Source organism: Rhipicephalus sanguineus, chromosome 11 (assembly GCF_013339695.2).
Source record: "Rhipicephalus sanguineus isolate Rsan-2018 chromosome 11, BIME_Rsan_1.4, whole genome shotgun sequence".
In the NCBI taxonomy this organism is placed as follows: Eukaryota; Metazoa; Arthropoda; class Arachnida; order Ixodida; family Ixodidae; genus Rhipicephalus; species Rhipicephalus sanguineus.
This window is the reverse complement of record NC_051186.1, coordinates 32,949,918-32,969,706: the sequence shown is the minus strand read 5'-3', so window position 1 is coordinate 32,969,706 and position 19,789 is coordinate 32,949,918. Positions and strand designations below refer to the sequence as shown.

The 19,789-nt window shown below is 49.7% G+C and overlaps 1 protein-coding gene across 1 annotated transcript in view; it reads left to right on the top strand.

Annotated features, from left to right (window-relative positions):
• The window catches only part of LOC119374927 (uncharacterized), a 150,438-nt gene that overhangs the window by 129,835 nt on the left and 814 nt on the right, over window positions 1–19,789 (top strand). Inside the window, exon 2 of the mRNA XM_049420321.1 lies at window positions 19,241–19,498. Within this exon, the coding sequence (XP_049276278.1) occupies window positions 19,385–19,498 (114 nt within the window). The 5' untranslated portion in view covers window positions 19,241–19,384. The remainder of the gene's footprint in view (window positions 1–19,240; window positions 19,499–19,789) is intronic.

The window sequence follows — 19,789 nt, the reverse complement described above, 5'->3', positions numbered from 1 at the left end:
GCTACGTGCAGAAGTTCGTTCGCTCCTGCCTCGATTGCCAACGCCGAAAACCTGCAACGCACGTGTCGCCAGCAGGTCTACAACCATTACCTTGCCCTAACCGTCCGTTCGGGCGCGTGGGCATCGATTTGTATGGACCACTTCCTCTGACTTCGGCTGGTAACCGCTGGGCCATCGTCGCTGTTGACCATCTAACGCGCTACGCCGAAACCGCCGCCCTCCCAGCGGCTACAGCGCGCGATGTTGCCTCCTTCCTACTACACCGATTCATACTGCGTCATGGTCCACCCCAAGAGCTTCTCAGCGATCGAGGCCGTGTCTTCTTATCGGAAGTCGTGGCAAGCCATTCTGAAAGAGTGCCATGCTGTTCACCGCAAAACTGCTGCTTACCACCCGCAGACGAATGGCCTAACCGAACGCTTTAAACCGCACGCTCGGCGACATGCTGTCAATGTACGTCGCCGCCGATCACACCAATTGGGATGCCATTCTGCCCTTCGTCACCTACGCCTATAACACCGCCCCTCAGAGCACTACTGGTTTTTCACCGTTCTTCTTACTGTACGGAAGGCACCCGTCGCACACCATCGACACGATACTTCCATACAAGCCGGATTCATCTGAGTGTGCGCCTATTCCTGACACAGCCAGGCTCGCTGAAGAGTGTCGCGAGCTTGCCAAGACATTTACGACGCAGGAACAAGAGCTGCAGAAGAGCATTCGCGATGGCACCACCACTTCTGAACCCACGTTCCTCCCTGGAGCGCTCGTATGGCTCTCGGTCCCTACCACTGCAAGTGGCCTTTCTTCAAAACTGCTGCCGAAATACGAAGGCCCATACCGGATCGTCGAGCGCACATCCCCGGTCAACTACTTGATCGAACCTACCGAACCAGCTTCGGACATTCGCCGTCGAGGGCGCGACATTGTCAACGTGGAGCGCCTCAAGGCCTACTATGACCCACTCATAGTGACGAGCTGTTAGGTCGCCGGACGGCTCCCTTTTCGTACCCGGGGTAATTGTAGAGAAGCCTTGGGACATGGTAATGGGTTACCCTCTCCAGCGCCTTCTAGTGGGTCGCCCTCTTTAGTTGCTTGAAAAAAGAACGCCGTTCGCGCAGAGAGTTCGTGCCTTGCCGTGACTGTCGCCATTACTCATTGTCGTTGAGTACTGTCTATTAAACACCTCAACACTATATACAACTGGCGCCGACGTTGACGTTGGAACTCATTACACCGGCGCAGCCGGCGCAGTGACTGAGCGTGTGTGCGACCTAACGCGAGCCTTTTATCTAAACTAGGACGGGGAGTGGAGAGGGGGAGAGGAGAGGAGGTGTGTGGAGAGGGTTTGCTCATGCGCAGTAAGAGTGGTCACGCCGCACACCACCACCACCAGATTGAACTCCGCCATAAGATGTTTCGCATCTAAAATCCATACAGACTTTCACACCGCTTTCGATTCCTCTTCCTATCTTGTGTAACTATCATATGCTGCACGTGGATGGCTTGGTGGGCTAATTATAGCGCACACAGACGGGGAGGAAGGAAGAACAGCGCTATGTTCTTCTTTCCTCCCCGTCTGTGTGTGCTGTAACCTTTCATGCTGCACATGCCTGTTCGTAGCTATTGCTGTGTATAAGTTGCTGTGCTTATTTTTTTATGTTTCCGCGTGTTAATCTTAATTATGCGCATATTTTTGCTTCTATAGTGGCTCGATTTATGAAAATATCGCGATGTTTGATGCCACCCTATGTTCATATTTGTTTTGTCATGTATGACTCGTTATCCACGTGTGCACGCGGGTGATCTGCCCTTTGTCAAGCTTTCTTTGCCTATACGCCGATTCTCTAGGCTACTATGTATACTCGTCCTCTGAAATAAATATGAGGTGGTGGAAGCACATCAGCCATTCTTCCGTGGCGCTTTTAGAAAATGAAGTACTGTTGTTGGAAAGGCAAAAGGCATGCGCGGGGTGCATCAAGAGTGATCGCAAAAATACACATCACCCTGTCGGTGCGTGCTCTCCTCTGATCAGTTGTAGTCTCTTGTGTTATCAGGATGGGTGATTGCCGTCGTTTGCTTTGGATCTTAGTTTTCAAGCATGTGACTTCTGTGAATAAAAAACCAGGTGAAGGTATACGTTTGTCGCGCTACGACCACAGTGAATCCTCACCAACTAGCCCAATTTGCAGTTCTGATAAATATGAAATAAGTAAGGCCAGCAGCTCACTCCGTTAGGAAACACGGCCGCTGCAGCGAGCGCAGTGACCTCCATGCTGTCAATGGCTTCAGCGCAAACTTTGCCATGACAGCGCCACACGTACAAAGGTATGAGCCGTCTGCTGATCCCCTCTAAAGATACGGTGGCGTGGGCGACTGCGGGCAACCACGCCCGGTGGGTCAAAGTATGCATTTCCTGCCGTACGCACGCAGCCCCCCTTCCGGTTATTCTCTCCATGCGCATTTCATGTGACGGGGATGGTCGGCTCGTTTCATCTCTGCTTGAGCCGCGTTCGTCGGCAGCGCCCGCGCGCTTTCACTCGCACATAGAACATATGCCGCGCGGGTTGATGTTATCGATTTTCACTTTGTACGAAACATGGCGGCTAGGCCGACAGCGTAAATGCGCCTGGGGTGACCGTATCAACGCTATCGCAACAAAAATCGCGGCAAATACAACGTGTTTTGTTGGGACAGAGAGGCCCTTTCGCATTCCCGCCTTTCAAGGAGTATGCCGGCGTACTCGAGCCATTTCCACCCAGTTTGTGTAAAGGAGCACGTTGTCCTTAATGTCGACGATCATCTCTGTGTACACTTTTCTCATGGATCCTCCGAAGTTTGGCTATAACCGAAAGTGAAGCGGAAACCGTAAACGAAAGTGAATAAAAAAACCGGAAGAAACTGAGAGCGTGCGTATGAGCGGAAGTGCGCATTCGGAAGTCACTCATGTTAGACAGCAGCAGTTTCCATAAGCAACGAGCTCAGCAAAACCGGGAGAGGTTCACAAAGAGTGCTTGGTTTTAAAGCACGTACGCGAGTTGCAAGATGACGGAGGTTGCCTGTGTACCGTATTTCTTCGCGAATAATGAAAGCACGGAGCTTTCTGAGCGCTCTTTCACACTGGCGATTGACGCAGGTCGTGTGACCGACCACGATTGGCAACCGAACAGCCACTCACGGTGACAAGGCATAAGGGTGTGCAGGGTTCTCTATTAAGGAGGAGGGTGGTGGTGGTGGGGGGGGGGGGGTCACTGCAGCGCTCCGTCCCCCCCATCCGACTGGTCGAGTGCGAAAGAAATGTAAAGTCGAGGTGGATACATAAATGCAAATGAAGCTATGACGTGCTTCTCACAACGGACTGCCTTTAGTCCATAGCTTTCTGGGGCCAAAGGGTGGGAAGTAAACCGTTTTTATGCAACGTCAGGGGTCTTCTAGCCGCCATTTTCGTTAAAAACCTGCATAGCCATGACCTTGCGCCTTAAACAATGGCGGCATAGGTCCGACTGATTAAGGGCATGGGGCATTTGGCGCCCCCTTCAGACGATCGGGGCGGGGGGTGGTTCTGTCCCCTCATCCTCCCCCCCCCCCCCCGTGTGCTCGCCTATGCCTGCAAGTGCAGCCTTCCCGTCGCCGCATCGATATGTCTGGCGAGTGACACCGTTCACACCTGCGCGCATCGCCACATGATATTGTAACGCACAGTTAAAAGGCACACTTTATTGAACTATAGTAAGTTGGGCGAACTTGTGCCCGAGAAGGAAGCAGGAGATAACTAAAACGGAAGTCCGCAAGCAGCTCTGGAGAAGAGTCCTCTTCCAGCTCTGAAAGCTCCACCTCTTATTTTTCCTCTGGTTGTCTCCCGCGTAGTTCGCGCGCAGCTGTTCTGGTCTGGGTCAAGCAGGCACGCGCTCTCGGTCACACATTTACCTTCTTTCGAACGTATGCCACAAACAATTGGGAGGGCGTACAAATCGGCCTGGGCGCGTAGTTTGAAACCACCTTGTGTCATTACCCCCCTTTCGAGAGTGCATCGTCCCGATGCTGAATAGAAACTGGTTTCCAGGCGATCGTTTACAACACCTCGTGGTGAATGCAGTTGCCGTCAAGCAGTGTGGTGTCCTCGGTGGTTCATTCCCTGTCGTAGTAAGGTTTCATTCTGACGACATGCACAATTTCTGTGCGATGCCGCCGTCGTGATGAGATTTCCTGTCCCTCTGGAACAACTTCGTAATTCACCGAGCCAAGGCGGCGGAGCACTCTGTATGGACCAAAATAGCGGCGTAGCAGCTTTTCGGATAGGCCACGTACCCGAACGGGAATCCACACCCATACTCTGTCTCCCGGCGCATACTGGACGTCTCTTCGTCGCAGGTTGTATCGATGCGTGTCGGCTTTCTGTTGTTGCTGAATACGGTGCCGCGCCAGCTGTCTTGCTTCTGCTCTTTGTATATAGTCGCTGACGTCATACTCATTTTCTGTCACCTCATCAACAGGTAGCATAGCATCTAACGGTGTGGTGACTGTCCGGCCGAATACAAGCTGAAACGGCGCCATTCGGGTAGTCTCTTGCATTGCGGTATTATACGCGAACGTTGCATAGGGTAATATTTTATCCCATGTACGATGCTCTACGTCCACGTACATCGACAACATATCAGCCAACGTTCTGTTCAGTCGTTCTGTGAGTCCATTTGCTTGTGGGTGATATGCTGTCGTTTTCCTATGACTGGTGTGCGTCAATTTCATAATAGACTTTATCAGGTCAGCCGTAAACGCGGTTCCTCGGTCCGTGATTAGCACTGTAGGAGCGCCATGCCGCAGTACGATGTTGGTGACGAAGAATTCGGCCACTTCAACGGCCGTTCCTCTAACAAGAGACGCTGTCTCGGCGTATCGAGTCAGATAGTCGGTCGCAACTATGATCCACCGTTTCCCCGACGACGACGTAGGAAATGGGCCAAGTAAGTCCATTCCCACTTGTGCGAATGGGACCTCTGGTGTTTCTATAGGCTGAAGGAGACCTGCTGGTTTCAACGGCGGGGTTTTGCGTCTTTGGCAGTCACGGCAAGTTCTGACGTAGTGTTGCACAGAGCTTAGCAACTTCGGCCAGTAATATTTAGTGCGGATACGTGCTAACGTTCTGCTCACTCCTAAGTGTCCCGCTGACGGATCGTCGTGGCAAGCCTCCAAGATCTCAGGTCGTAAATGTGCAGGGACGACGAGCAGGAATGCCGCTGTATTGTTTTCAAAATTCCTTTTATATAGGACGTTATTGCGAAGGACGAACGCCGACAAGCCGCGGGAAAAGGCTCGTGGAACATCGACAGACTGTCCCTGTAGGTACTTGATTATTTGTAGTAATTCCGGGTCAGATTGCTGATGATGTGCCATCTGCGATGTTGTCACAGCCCCCAAGAATGGTAAATCCTGTCCGTCGTCGGCGGAAGTAGAGGCAGCGGGTTCAATCGGAGCACGTGACAAGCAATCAGCATCACTGTGCTTGCGACCGGACTTATATACGACCGTGATATCGTATTCTTGTAATCGTAGGCTCCATCTTGCAAGCCGTCCACACGGATCCTTGAGATTGGCCAGCCAGCATAGTGAGTGATGGTCACTTATAGCTCGAAAATGCCTGCCGTATAAATATGGTCGAAACTTGGTGATAGCCCATATCACAGCGAGGCATTCTTTTTCCGTCGCTGAGTAGTTCACCTCAGCTTTCGAAAGAGTTCGACTGGCGTACGCAATGACTCGTTCTTGTCCATTTTGCCATTGAATAAGTACGGCCCCAAGACCTGCATTACTTGCATCTGTGTGGATGTCTGTTGCCGCTTCTTCGTCAAAATGCGCAAGAACAGGATGGCTTTGAAGGCAATTCCGTAGTTCATTGAAGGCATCCTCCTGTTCACTAAGCCAAACGAAGGGCACATCTTCTTTTGTCAGCCGAGTCAGCGGTTCAGCGATTCGCGAAAAATTTTTGACGAATCGTCTGTAATAGGCACAGAGACCTAAAAATCGCCTCACGGCCTTTTTATCCGTTGGCTTTGGAAATTTTGCGACGGCCTCAGTCTTCCCTGGATCTGGGCGGACGCCTTCCGCACTGATGACATGGCCGAGGAAAAGGAGTTCACGGAAGCCGAAATGGCATATCTGAGGTTTTATCGTCAAATCTGCTGACTTGATAGCGGTGAGCACTGCCCGAAGCCTTTCCACGTGTTGCTCGAAGGTAGCAGAGAACATTACGACGTCGTCCAAATAAACCAGACAAGACTGCCATTTCAGACCTGAGAGCACTGTGTCCATCATTCGCTGGAAGGTGGCGGGTGCTGAACAAAGGCCAAACGGAAGAACCTTAAACTCGTATAAACCGTCCGGTGTCACAAACGCCGTCTTTTCGCGATCTCTTTCGTCAACTTCGATCTGCCAATATCCACTTTTAAGGTCCAGCGAGGAAAAATACTTCGCATCTCGTAGCCTATCCAGAGTGTCATCAATCCTTGGAAGAGGATAAACATCCCGTTTAGTGACGGCGTTCAGTTTCCGGTAATCAATGCAGAAACGCAAGGTCTGATCCTTTTTCTTCACAAGCACAACAGGTGAGGCCCAGGGACTTGCTGACGGCTGAATGACGTCATCCTTGAGCATTTCTTGAACCTGATTCCCTATAGCCTCTCTTTCTTTAGGTGACACACGGTAGGGATGCTGGTATATAGGCCTCACCGACTCATCGACAATGATGCGATGTTTGGCGATAGGTGTACGACGGACTTTGGATGACATCGAGAAGCATGCGGAGAATTCCCTTACAAGTCTCTCTATTTCTTCCTTTTGATGGGGCAGTAGTCCTGGTTCAATGTCGATAGCTGCCAGGACAGAGTCCACGTCTTGTAAATCAGATGTCGTGGTTTCAGAAGTGTTCAGCTCCGTAACCTGGACGAAATCATTCAGACTGGCGATGACGGTTCCCTTTGCGATGTGTTGTATCTCGTTTCCAAAGTTTGTAAGCAAAACATTGGTACAACCGCTACGCAGCTGAACGAGGCCTCGTGGCATGCAGATACCTTTCTGAAGCATCAGGTCGGTGTTGCTGTCAGCAAATCCTTCGAAGTCACTGAACGCTCTGTTGGTTACTGCGACAGATATGCTTGATCTCGGCGGTATCATGACATCGTCATCCGCAATACAGAGATCATAAACGTCTTCTTCAGTGTCGAAAGTTGCGATAGCGTGCCTCGTTGAGAATGAGACGCAAGATTCTCGCAAGTTGATTACAGCGCCGTTAGCTTGCAAGAAGTCCATGCCGATAATCAAGTCTCTTGAGCATTCGGGCAGCACAATAAGGCTGGCGACGTATGTGAAGCCCCGTATACCAATTCTTGCTGTGCATCTTCCCGTCGGGTCGATGAGGTGCCCTCCTGCTGTGCGAACTTGTGGTCCCTTCCAAGGCGTCAGCACTTTCTTCAGTATTTTCGAAAGCTCATTACTCATTACTGAATAATCTGCGCCTGTATCTACCAGTGCAATGACTTCGTAACCATCAATAAACACGCGTAAATCTGAAGCAACATCGCTACCACGGTACCGGTTTCCGAGTATGTCGTCGTCGTTCAGCGTCGGCGATGGAGGTTCTTCTGCGTCAGCGTCGACAGCGGCCTTGCCTCCACAGGTCGCTGACTCTAGTTTTCCCGGCGCGGGCTTGGTGAACGGCGTCTTGGAGAGCTTGCTGAAAGGCGGGGGCTTGGCGACCGATACCTCCCCGTCGTCGTTGCTCGAGGTTGATGTTGCTGAAAGCCACGTGAGCTTTGACGACTCGAGAGGCATTCCTCGATTTCGATGGGGCGCTCACCATTTCGTGGTCGCGGTGCGTTTACAGGGAAACCACGAAGTCCTGCCTGGCGATATTGGCACATGCGGTAGATGTGTCCAGCCTCCCCACAGTGGTAACAAAGGGGTACCCTATCGGGAGTGCGCCAGATATCGCTCTTTCTGAGTCTCCTCTCGGGTGGTGGCTGCAGTGTGCTTGGATACATCGGGTGATGTATCGGAGTAGTGGCTGCGACGTCTGCACGTCCGGAAGTTCCTCGCAGTAGGGCATCGGCATAGGACACACTGGGCTGCTGGCGCTGTAGTGGCACTTCTGTATGTGCGTTTGTCTGAGGCTCCTGGACCGCCTGTCGGACCTCCTCGCGTATCACGTCGGCCAGTGACGAAAGCATTGGAGCGCTCTGGCCAAGTCTTTGTTTCTGTAGCTCTTCTCGTACTACAGACCGTACCAGCTCACGCAACGTCTCCATACTGTTTCCGAAGGCTGCTGGCAATGCGTCCAAAGAGGCGATGTTCATCTCTCGGTTATACATTCTTGCTCGCTGTTGTAGCGTTCTTTCCATTGCAGCCGCCTCGGAACAAAACTCAGCGACGGTGCGCGGCGGGCTGCGAACAAGTCCGGCAAACAGTTCCTGTTTTACCCCTCGCATTAAATGACGCAGCTTCTTGTCCTCGCTCATGTTTGGGTCCGCTCGGCGGAATAGACGAGACATGTCCTCCACATACATGGCCACGCTCTCGTTGTTGCGCTGGCTTCTTGCTTGGAGAGCAGCTTCGGCTCTTTCTCTGCGATCTGTACTCGGGTAAGTGGTAAGCAGCTCCCGTCGGAAGTCATCCCATGACGGCATGGCAGATTCGTGGTTTTCAAACCACTTTCGTGCGTTATCCTCCAACGCGAAGTAAACGCGTCCCAGTCTGCGATCTGCTTCCCATCCGTTAGCCTTCGCAACGCGCTCGAATTGTTCTAGCCAATCCTCCGCGTCTTCGTAGGTGTCGCCGTGAAAAGGCTGCGGCGTCAATGGGGGATTCACTACGATGTTAGCTGGTGTGAGCTGAGCTGTCATGTCGGTAGCGCCGCCGTTCACAGCCGCTAAGGGTCTAAGAGAACCCGACAAACGTGAAAACTCAGGAGCCTCACCACGTAGGCGTCGACTGCAGCGCTGATGAACGGGCGTCAGCTCGCTGGGTTCAAGTCGCTGTGGTTCTGGACTGCGTTCGGTCACTCGAGAAGGGCTTGGCATCCTACCCCGCACCTCCACCAGATTTGTAACGCACAGTTAAAAGGCACACTTTATTGAACTATAGTAAGTTGGGCGAACTTGTGCCCGAGAAGGAAGCAGGAGATAACTAAAACGGAAGTCCGCAAGCAGCTCTGGAGAAGAGTCCTCTTCCAGCTCTGAAAGCTCCACCTCTTCTTCTTTTTCCTCTGGTTGTCTCCTGCGTAGTTCGCGCGCAGCTGTTCTGGTCTGGGTCAAGCAGGCACGCGCTCTCGGTCACACATTTACCTTCTTTCGAACGTATGCCACAAACAATTGGGAGGGCGTACAAATCGGCCTGGGCGCGTAGTTTGAAACCACCTTGTGTCAATATAAACGCCAACGTCCTGTTCCTCCCACTCGTTGGTAAGGTAGGTTGTAGATTTGCAACTGGCCGTCGCACGACCAGAAAATCGAGCAGAGAACGATTGATCCAAAACAGTCGATTTTCGACCAAAACCACCCTTTCTGACTAGACTCGTGACCCATGACTGACCTTACAACCAACTTGGTCGCGCGACCTTTGTGAGCCACCGGTATGACTGAGCACTTGGCAACCTTTCTAGGATGAAGAGCTCAAAAATTGTCGATGAATAACTACACCGACGAAGGGGGCACCGGAGTGACAGAAGAGCGCCTTTCCTGTCAGTCCTGTGCCCCTATCGTTGGTGTAGTTATTCATCGACAATTTTCGCTCTTAATCCTATAAACGTCGCACCAAATAGCCCAACGGTTCGCGCATCTACACTTAGAAACCATTTCGAATGTTCGAGCGCCAGCGGCGATGTGTCTCGCGTGAAAGAAAGGGTAGCGTATAAGCACTGCAGGCCAGAAAAGGTGTGAGCGCTCGCTGACTGGTCTTCACCGCACCGCTATGTCGTGTTCCTGTGTTGCGTTGTGTTGGCGTGGGTGCGTGTTAATGGATTCGATATCTCACCTTGGCGCCCTGAGTCAGCAAGACGAAGTGAATGCTGCAAGCGGTAAGCAGCAGCACTGCGAGCAGCAGGACGAGCAGGAAGAGGATCGTGGGGACCAGGCCATCGTTGGTTGCACTCAGCTTCGCAATCGACCAGGACACCAGTCGAGCTGTTGCGACGAACAGGTGCGCCCTGAACAGTATCGCCACCGGTATGTCGACTCCGCACAGAAGTTGTCTGAGGCCAGAGTGCTCATTCGGTGTTCCCTCCACGAGCGACGTGAGCACGTAGACATACTGCACACAGTGGTCGACGCTCGCTCATAGTTTACGTGTTTGGGGGCCTTTAGAACCGCCCTACGCGACTTAATTAGAAGGGAGCATGCACTACAGTAACTCCCGGTTTGTGTGTGGGGTTACTGTATAGACGTCTTCAGGAGCCAGAGTTACGCATGAGTCGGCCATCTTGCGCGCAAAGCGAACAAAGGTTTTGAGGGGAAGCCGCACGTCACGTTCACAGGAGGCAAACTCGATGCAACATGAGCGATCATGGTCGGACAGTGCTACGCTTGTGTTCCGCCCTGTTTATCAGGGACAATCGAGGTCCACTTGACTGCAGACTCGTACATGTGAGCGGCGGTTTCTTCTTCACGATGAGAAATATCTCGTTGCGCGTGCCGACACCTCGCGTAGCACTGGATCTTTCGTCGCGCATGGCCTTGTAGCGTGGTGTGTATAGAAGAACATGCCAACCAGATACCAAAAGCTTTAGACGAGTTCAAAATACGAAAAAAAATTATAACGCCGCCTTGGTTCTAATGAAAGAAAGGCAACTGAGACTAATTTCAGAAGCAACGGTCAGGGTGTTGGTAATCCAGTTAAGCGCTAAGCTTTGGTTACACGTTTGTGCTTTCATGGTCAGCTTGTTGTCTTAAATTATTAAATGCACTTAAAGGGACACTAAAGGCAAATAACAATTATGTCAGAGTGAAAGCTCAATGTATGACAACGTCTAAAACGGCAGTATTATGAACAGTAGTGCCCTACTTACCGAGAAATTAAGCTAAATGTATCACACGATGAGCGCCACGAGCGGGACATTTTCGAAATGATCCCGATGACGTGAGAGAGTCCGACTACAATTAATCACTCGTAATCAAACTAGCTGCAATAAAAAAAGAACCTTCCGTGCATCAAGAGACATAATAAAATGCTGCTTGTTCGTTTCTGTTTGATTCATGGAAAAAAGAACCTCTTTGGCGTTGCCATGGGGAACGGCGAGCGTGGTTCAAAGGTTCCGTTTTCTCCGAACTACGCTTCGCCTGGCGCCCTGCTTCGCTCACGCGGTCGCGTCTCAGTGGTAGTTTCGGTATCGCGTACTGCCGCATGTGTTCTGCCAGCTCGTGAAAGTCGCTCGGACAGAAAGTTCGACAAAATACCGCATGCATGTGATGTTTCCGGATGCCCGAATGGTGCACGCCGCCGCGCAGTAAGGGCGGGCAACGTTGGGCACGGCAACAGCGACGTGAGAAAGACCGCTTTCAGGCGGGTGATTTGAAGTGCGCTAACGCGATGCGAACCACTAAAACGTGATTTTATTTCAAAATAAGCACTTCCTTGGCACATAAGTGGCACTACGAGGTTTCTGGACCGCTATTTCAACAATAAACGTCGGCTTAATATTTGCCTTTAGGGCCTATGTGTGGCGCCGCGGTGGCGGCTTCGCACTGCGTGGTTGCTTTTCGAACCACGCGACTGCGTTCGGTGAATTGAGACGTCAATGATGAGTGGAAAACAGAAGCGCAACTCTGACTCCCTAATCGGAACCTCTACAGTAATGTTGAGATATTGATGAACGTGGGTATCTGAAGGAATCGATAAATAACAATGCTTTCGGGATGAACCTTCTCTTGTTAGTCCCATTTCTTTGTTTTGTTGCCACATTAAATTTGGTCACACAGAACATAACTCACCACTGATCATAACCAGTGCATATCCCTTTTGTCACCGGCGTGTCCACACTGAGGCAGAAACTTCAGAGTGGGCACGCTCTCGTAGGCTTCAACACCAGCAGCAGCAGCAACAGCAGAAGCCCGACTTAGCCCCCTGCAGGGCAAAGGCCTCTCCTATGTTTCGCCACTCAACCCGGTCCTGCGCCTGCTGTGGCCATGTTATCCCCGTAAACTTCTTCATCTCATCTGCCCACTTAACTTTCTGCCTTCTCCTCGCGCGCTTGCCTTCTCTGGGAATCCAATCTGCTACTATTAATGACGAGCGGTTATCTTGCCTACACGCTACATGTCCCGCCCATGCCCATTTATTCTTCTTGATTTCGACTAAGATCATTGGCGTAGCCAGGCGAGGGTGAAAGAATTAAAACATACCCCCCCCCCCCTTTCACCGAAAAAAAATTTCTGGCTGCGCTATTGAGTAAGATGTCCTTAACACCCGTTTGTTGCCTGATCCACTTTGCTCTTTTCTTGTCCCTTAAGGTTACACATATCAATTTCCTTTCCATGGCCCGCTGCATCGTCCTCAATTTAAGTTGAACCTTCTTTGTAAGCCTCTATAGCTTTCTGCAGGTTCGTAGGCTTCAACAATGTCATAAATGCGTTTTTGTTGCCCCATGCACTTCGTTATCCCATATCCCTTGCGCGGAATCTTAAAATGGTGCCTCTCGGCTCTCACCGCGGCATCGAAAGCGCAGCGATAGAGGTCAGGAGCGATGGCATCGGCGAGCTTCAGTAGGTCGCTGCGCGTGTCCCTGGGGGCCGGAGACCACCGAAACCTCTCGCTGTCGCGACTTTCGCAGCGTTCGTCGTCCGTTGTGCTATAAAAGGAATCTCGTTTTTCTTCGTCCTCGCTTTCTGTCTCGGTATCCTCGGTCGTAGTTCCGTCCCTCTCGAGCGGATACCAAGGGCCGCTGACTTCCTCGACTTCGATGTCCCAGACACACATGGCCGATTGCAGCCCGGGACCGGCCATCGGTGGCCAAGCGTCCCGGGATCAAGCACGGCTGTTTTGAGGCGACTATGGTATTTCTGTCCGTAACTGGCTACACTATGGATGAGCCTCGTCTTGGCTCGGTTTGTACTATTATTGAGAGGAAGGTTCCAGCCAACTGCTTGTACGAGGACAGAAAGACAGATGACATACCGCTGGTGTCGTCTTTCTGTCGTCGTCCAAGTAGTTGGCTGGAACCCTCCTCATTATGTGCAACCAACGAGCTCAAGCAAACGCAATTCTCTTGTACCATTGACTTCGACGACGGTCATCATCATCATTTACAACAACAGTGTGATTCCTGGCGTTCGCGACACTCTCAGCGATTTACGGCCAATCCATTATCAATCCGTAATCGTAACCAATTTAAGGCAGTGCAAGAATGGTTATATCCGCAGTAACTAAGCAGCCTTATGAAAGTCGTTTCTGTCATGGACGATTCCCTGCAGTGGACCGTGCCAAGCCTCCAGTACTCTATAACAACCAACCTCAAAGAGGGAATGGCCAAGAAGCGAACCGCAGAGGAAGAAGAGGGGGTGAGGGTGAAAAAGTTCGGCCAATCCCCTGTATTGGGTGTGAGCCATGCTCAGAGGGGAAAAAAAAGCAACCACTCTCTGTAACACTTGCAGGTACACTCGGTAATCCATTAAGTCATACAATTCAGAACGTTACGAGAAACAACGCAACTTGGCATTACAGAAAGAAGCAAGGAGGAAGCAAAGAGACAGGAAGCAAGGATAGGGTGACTGAAAATATCGAAATGAACGTGTATAACTCCATTGTTAGTAATATTAGGTATCACGCAATAATTTAGGGGAACATATGCGTTGCAATATGTAGTTCATGCATCAGAAAGAAATTTAATGAGCAATGCTGGATTATGCGTTAAGATGTGTTGAACTTCTCCCCTTGCCTTGCTTTTGTCTTAGCGTTTACATTTACTAACCGTCGGCTTCTTGGCCAATCCCCCGTACTGGGTAGGAGCCAATATTAAGAAGCAAGCAAGCAAGGACAGCCAGTATCAGCAGCCATTGTCTACGGACTTGTCATCAAGCTATCGGCAAGGACAACGCCAGCGACATGCCTGATCCGGCACTGAACGCCGCAAACGTGATTGCAAATTTGGATGTCAACGGAGACTTGCAAGGACGTGAAGGATCGTTGAACGCGAACAACAACGCCGGCCCCTTTGAAGATGACGAAGAGGTGTCGACGTTCGGCGTGGCAGAGGCAGCGATTGCGAGCGTGAACGGATCCTGGCAAGAAATGGAAAAGGCGTTGAACGCTGCAGTCCGGGGCAACGCTGACGAAGGGGCGTCGGCGGACGACGAAGAAATGCCTGAGCCTGCGTTTAACGCGAATTTCTTGCAGGGACTCGAAGAGCAGGTGAACGCGGAGATCCAAGACGCCGACGAAGAGGCGTCGGACGAAAGCGACGACGATGAAGAGGAGGCGACTGAGCTGATCCATCCTGAGCTCTACCGCTTGCTCTACCAAATATGTCTGATCCTTGGATCGCTGGTCGTCGCCATGTCTTCCGCCGTTGCCATATACCGTGTGGTGAGTGTATGATCACCATACCTGCTGTCGCGAGCACTGTCGCACTCGTGCTAATGCGCTTTGTATGACACAAACCTAAAGGAGGAGTTAATGACACAAAAAAAACTTAAGCAAAGTATTAGGTGAGCGACTAGCGCCACCTGACGGCGAAACAAGATAGAGTAATGTGAGTGAGCTTTGGGAAAGACGGTATTTTCTGTTTGCCTTGCAGGGACCACGGATCGGCATCTGTGCGAAAGAGAATAGAGGGGGGAAAAGAGTGAAAGAGGAGGAGATGAGATCAGGAAGGGAGAGCATTGTTCATGGTTCTGAGAACGAGAGGTACCCGGCCTGGCGCTCGGTATTTTGGGTACTCGTATCTCGGGAAGATGGCCTCTCCTTCCCTCTCTCTTCTTTAGCTCTCCCTTCCCTCTGACACTGCGCCGTGTTCCCTTGTCGGTTGCAGAAATAAGCGTCCTTGCTCTGCTTGAACCACTAAACACACAGTGGTGCTTCAGGCTCGCCGCCCCAACTCGTGAACTAGGCGATACACCACTGAACAGCGCCATGTATCATGAAACAACAGATAGGTGTAGTACACATGGGCGTGGGGTGCACAAGGAGCACCCCCCCCCAACCCCAAGCCACATCAGCGTTCCCCTTCCCCCCCGCCGCAATGCAACAAGGCTTTGCAACCCCCCCCCCCCCCCCCCCAAGGACAAAATCCTGCCGACGCCCATGATGCACATGAACGACAAGGTCACCAGAGGGCCTCGGCCCCCTCCCCTCTTCGGGATATAGCTGATACGTCACCATACCATTGTAATACACCACGCATCGCCAAAGAGCACATCGACCTCGTTTTTTTACAACAGCTGTTATAGTCGAGGTTTGCCGTCTGTCGTAGATAGAAAATTAGCATCTCTCTTAATGATGAACCGGTACCCGCTCTCTTCGTCCTCTTCTTCATAACACACAATTAGACAGTGTCACCTCATACAAGTACCTCGGAGTTCATATCAGTAACAACCAAACATGGCATACTCATATTAACTATGTTGTCTGTAACGCTAATCGCATGTTCGGATATCTTGCCGTAACTTCACAAAATCACCTTCTGCTGTCAAACTAACGCTGTATAAAACACTCGTTCGCACTAAACTCGAATATGCTGCATCGGTTTGGGATCCATATCACAATAACTTGGTGCATTCATTAGAAATGGTATCACACTTGTGAAATCTAACCTTAAATTACCTTCACTTGCTTCTCGTCGTACAATGCTCCGCTTAACCCTTTTTCACAAACTTCACCACCATTCATACTTACGTGATTTGCTAATACTTTCGCCGCATTATGTTTCTCACCGATTGAATCATGCTCATATGGTTGGCATCCCATCGTCTAAAACTGAATCATTTCGACAATCATACCTTCCGCGCACATCAAATGATTGGAATTGCCTTCCCGCATCGCTTGTAACAATTTCAGATCATGACACATTTGTGACTGTATTAGCCAATTCTTTTAATGCCTTGTAGTAGTTTTCATCTGATATGCCATATTTGTATCTCTATAAATAAGAACATTGCACTGTTACCTGTTGTATTGAATTGTAACAGCGATTATTGTATATTGAGAAACATTCCTCTTATTAAATGTGAAGCATTTCTTAGCGAACTTCTGCGAGTTTGAGCGTATCTATCTATCTATCTATCTATCTATCTATCTATCTATCTATCTATCTATCTATCTATCTATCTATCTATCTATCTATCTATCTATCTATCTATCTATCTATCTATCTATCTATCTATCTATCTAGCCGCCTACGACTTTGTGCTCTCCTGGCCGTTTCGTTAATCGGATGTATACCAAAATTGGTATGGAATAACATGACCGTATTACGAACATAAATGACAGGTCATAACATGAAAATCATGACATGCATGTCATGAACAGCATGATTTACATTCCACGGCCTTGGGGCTCTTGCGGCCATTCCGTTGATTTCACATATACCAAAACTGGTAGGACGTGACAAGAGTTCATGGCGAACATAATGACAGGTCCTAACGTGAAAATCATGACACGTATGTCATGTGCGGCATGATTTACATGACATGGTCTCAGGGCGCTCGCGGCCGTTTAAATGAACGGATATATACGAAAACTGGTATGACGACACATTTCGACATGACGAACATAAGTGACACGTGGTAACATGAAAATCATGACACGCGTGTTATGCACGTCATGATTTACATGCCACGCTCATGACGCACTCGCGGCCGTTTCGCTAGGTTGATATACACCAAAATTGGTATTGCACGATGTGACTGTATGAAGAACATGAATAACAGGTGGTAACATGAAAACCATGACGTGCATGTCATGTATGTCATGATTTACATGCCACGCTCATGGTGCATTCGCGGCTGTTTCGCTGGCTTGATATACACCAAAACTGGTATTGCGCGACACGACTGTATGACGAACGTAAATTAGAGGTGGTAACATGAAAATAATGACACGCGTGTCATGCACGACATGATTTACATGCCACGCTCATGGTGCATTCGCGGCCGTTTTGCTGGCTTGATATACACGAAAATTGGCATTGCGCGACGCGACTGTATGAAGAACGTAAATTAGAGGTGGTAACATGAAAATCATGACACGCGTGTCATGCACGACATGATTTACATGCCACGCTCATGACGCACTCGCGGCCGTTTCGCTAGGTTGATATACACCAAAATTGGTATTGCGCGATGTGACTGTATGAAGAACATGAATAACAGGTGGCAACATGAAAACCATGACATGCATGTCATGTATGTCATGATTTACATGTCATGCTCATGGTGCATTCGCGGCCGTTTCGCTAGATTGATATACACCAAAATTGGTATTGCACGACGCGACTATATGACGAACGTAAATTAGAGGTGGTAACATGACAATCATGACATGCGTGTCATGTACGACTTGATTTACATGGCACGCTCATGGTGCGCTCGCGGCCGTTTCGCTCGCTTGATATACACCAAAATTGGTATTGCGCAACGTGACTGTATGACAAACATATATGACAGGTGGTAACTTGAAAATTATGATATGCATATCATTTACGGCATGATTTACATGCCACGCTCATTGTCCGATCGCGGCCACTCCGATCGCGGCCACTTCGCTAGCTTGATATACACCAAAATTGGCATTGCGTGACGCGAATGTATGACGAACATAAATGGCAGGTGGTAACATGAAAACCATGACATGCATGTCGAGTATGGTATGATTTACATGCCACGCTAATGGTGGGCCCGCGGCCATTTCGCTCGTTTGATATACACGAAAATTGGTATTGTGCGATGTGACTGTATGACGAACATAAATGACAGGTCCTAACATGCGAATTATGTTATGCATGTCATGTAGGGTATGGTTTACATGACACTGTTATGGTGCGCTTCCGGTCGTTTACATAACTAGATATATACCAAAACTGGTATGGCATGACAGGAGCGCGTGATGAACACAAATGAGCGGTCATGCAGTGTACATACCAGAATATACGTTTCATTGGCATGGTATATACCACATTGTGCATGCACGCGTGCATGGCAAACATGCGATATATGGTGAACTAGATGCCATGGCATGAATGATTTCATTTGGCTCAAAAATAAACAAAGCGATGTATGCAGCTCTTTTCTGGCTGCTTCGCATTACATCGATTCCCACAGTGCGTGGGATCTGCCGGATTTTTTTTTTACCAGAATGTATCCTTCTATTTTCTATTTTCCTCTGTCATTTTGATATTTGCTATTTTTGTATTTTTTGCCTATCATAATCTGTTGTATAATCAGGAACATTGTATTGCCTCTTTGTACTTACAAACTTGTTCGTTATTATTTTTACCACTCCCCTCTGTAATGTCTGTTGACCCTGAGGGTAAAATAAATAAATAAATAAATATTTTGTTTCTCTCCCAGAACACGTACGCCGATTTTTCCGGCGTGGGAGGCAATAACTCTGGTGTGCGAGAGAACGAGTGCAGAGGGAGATAAAGGAAGAGATGAGAGAGATAAAGAAAGAGAGAGGGAAATTCCTGGCGAAAAAAATTTCGTGGCCATTTGCGAGATTCGAACCCGCGTCCCCATGATCCGAAGGCGAGCATCGCAACCACTCGGCTATGCAGGCACGCTAGCAGAGCATAGCATAGCCTTGTATAGTACAGCAAGGGGGTGGGATAGGAAAGTGAGGGCGAGGAGGAGGGGAGAACGAAAAGAGAGGAATTGATAAAGAGATAGATAGAAAGGAAATAAAGGAGGAAAAGGATAGAAGGCCAGAGAACGACTACACAGAAAGGAAGAGAGACAAATAAAGGTATAGAAAGAGAAAAAGAAAACAAGAGAAAAGGACCAGAAAAGGGTAGAAAGACAGAGAAGGAACTAGACATACAGAGAAAAAGTTGGAAAGACAGACTCAAAAAGAAAATTAGAAAAAAAAGAGAGAGAGAGAGCACGCATAGCCATCTATAGGGCAAAATGGCAAGCGCTGGGAAAGAGAGATGTGAGAGGGTAAACGCCTCGCCAAGCCAGGACCTGATAGGTGCCCACCTCTCTGCTATGACCCCGCCTTGCGCGACTTACTGCAAGCTGCGCCCTTTTTTTTTTTTTATCGGACGCAGGAGACGTCCCTGAACTGGTGGTCCAAGCAAGCGGCCTGTGGACGCATTTTGCTGCCCGACGAAGTGTTTCCCTGCCTGAAATGGCGGGCCCACGGGTTCCTGGCAACGAACCTGATCGTGGCTATCATTGGGACCCTGGGAGCAATGTTTCGAAACTTACGCCTCCTCTTACTCTTCATCTTCGCGGAGGCGTCGCTGATTCCTGCCCCTTTCGTTGTTGCTATCTGCTGCCTCCTGCCGCACTCCATGAGCTGCTACGTAAGCCACGTGACTGACATTGTTTGTCTTGTCATCGTCATAGCGATTGCTTATAAACCCTTATTAAATCAATTACCAGAACCAACTCTACGCACATGCGATAGCATCAGTAGATTGAGAGTGAATGAAGACGATGTTGCTGTCACAGCCGCAGATAGCCTACATCCGCCGGCATAAGCCAACGTTAGCAAGCAACAGGCTACATTAACCGAGATTAGCCAACATCATCGCCATCCAGCAGCTGGCATTACTCAACTTAACAGCCTCATTACACCAGCCTACATTACCCGA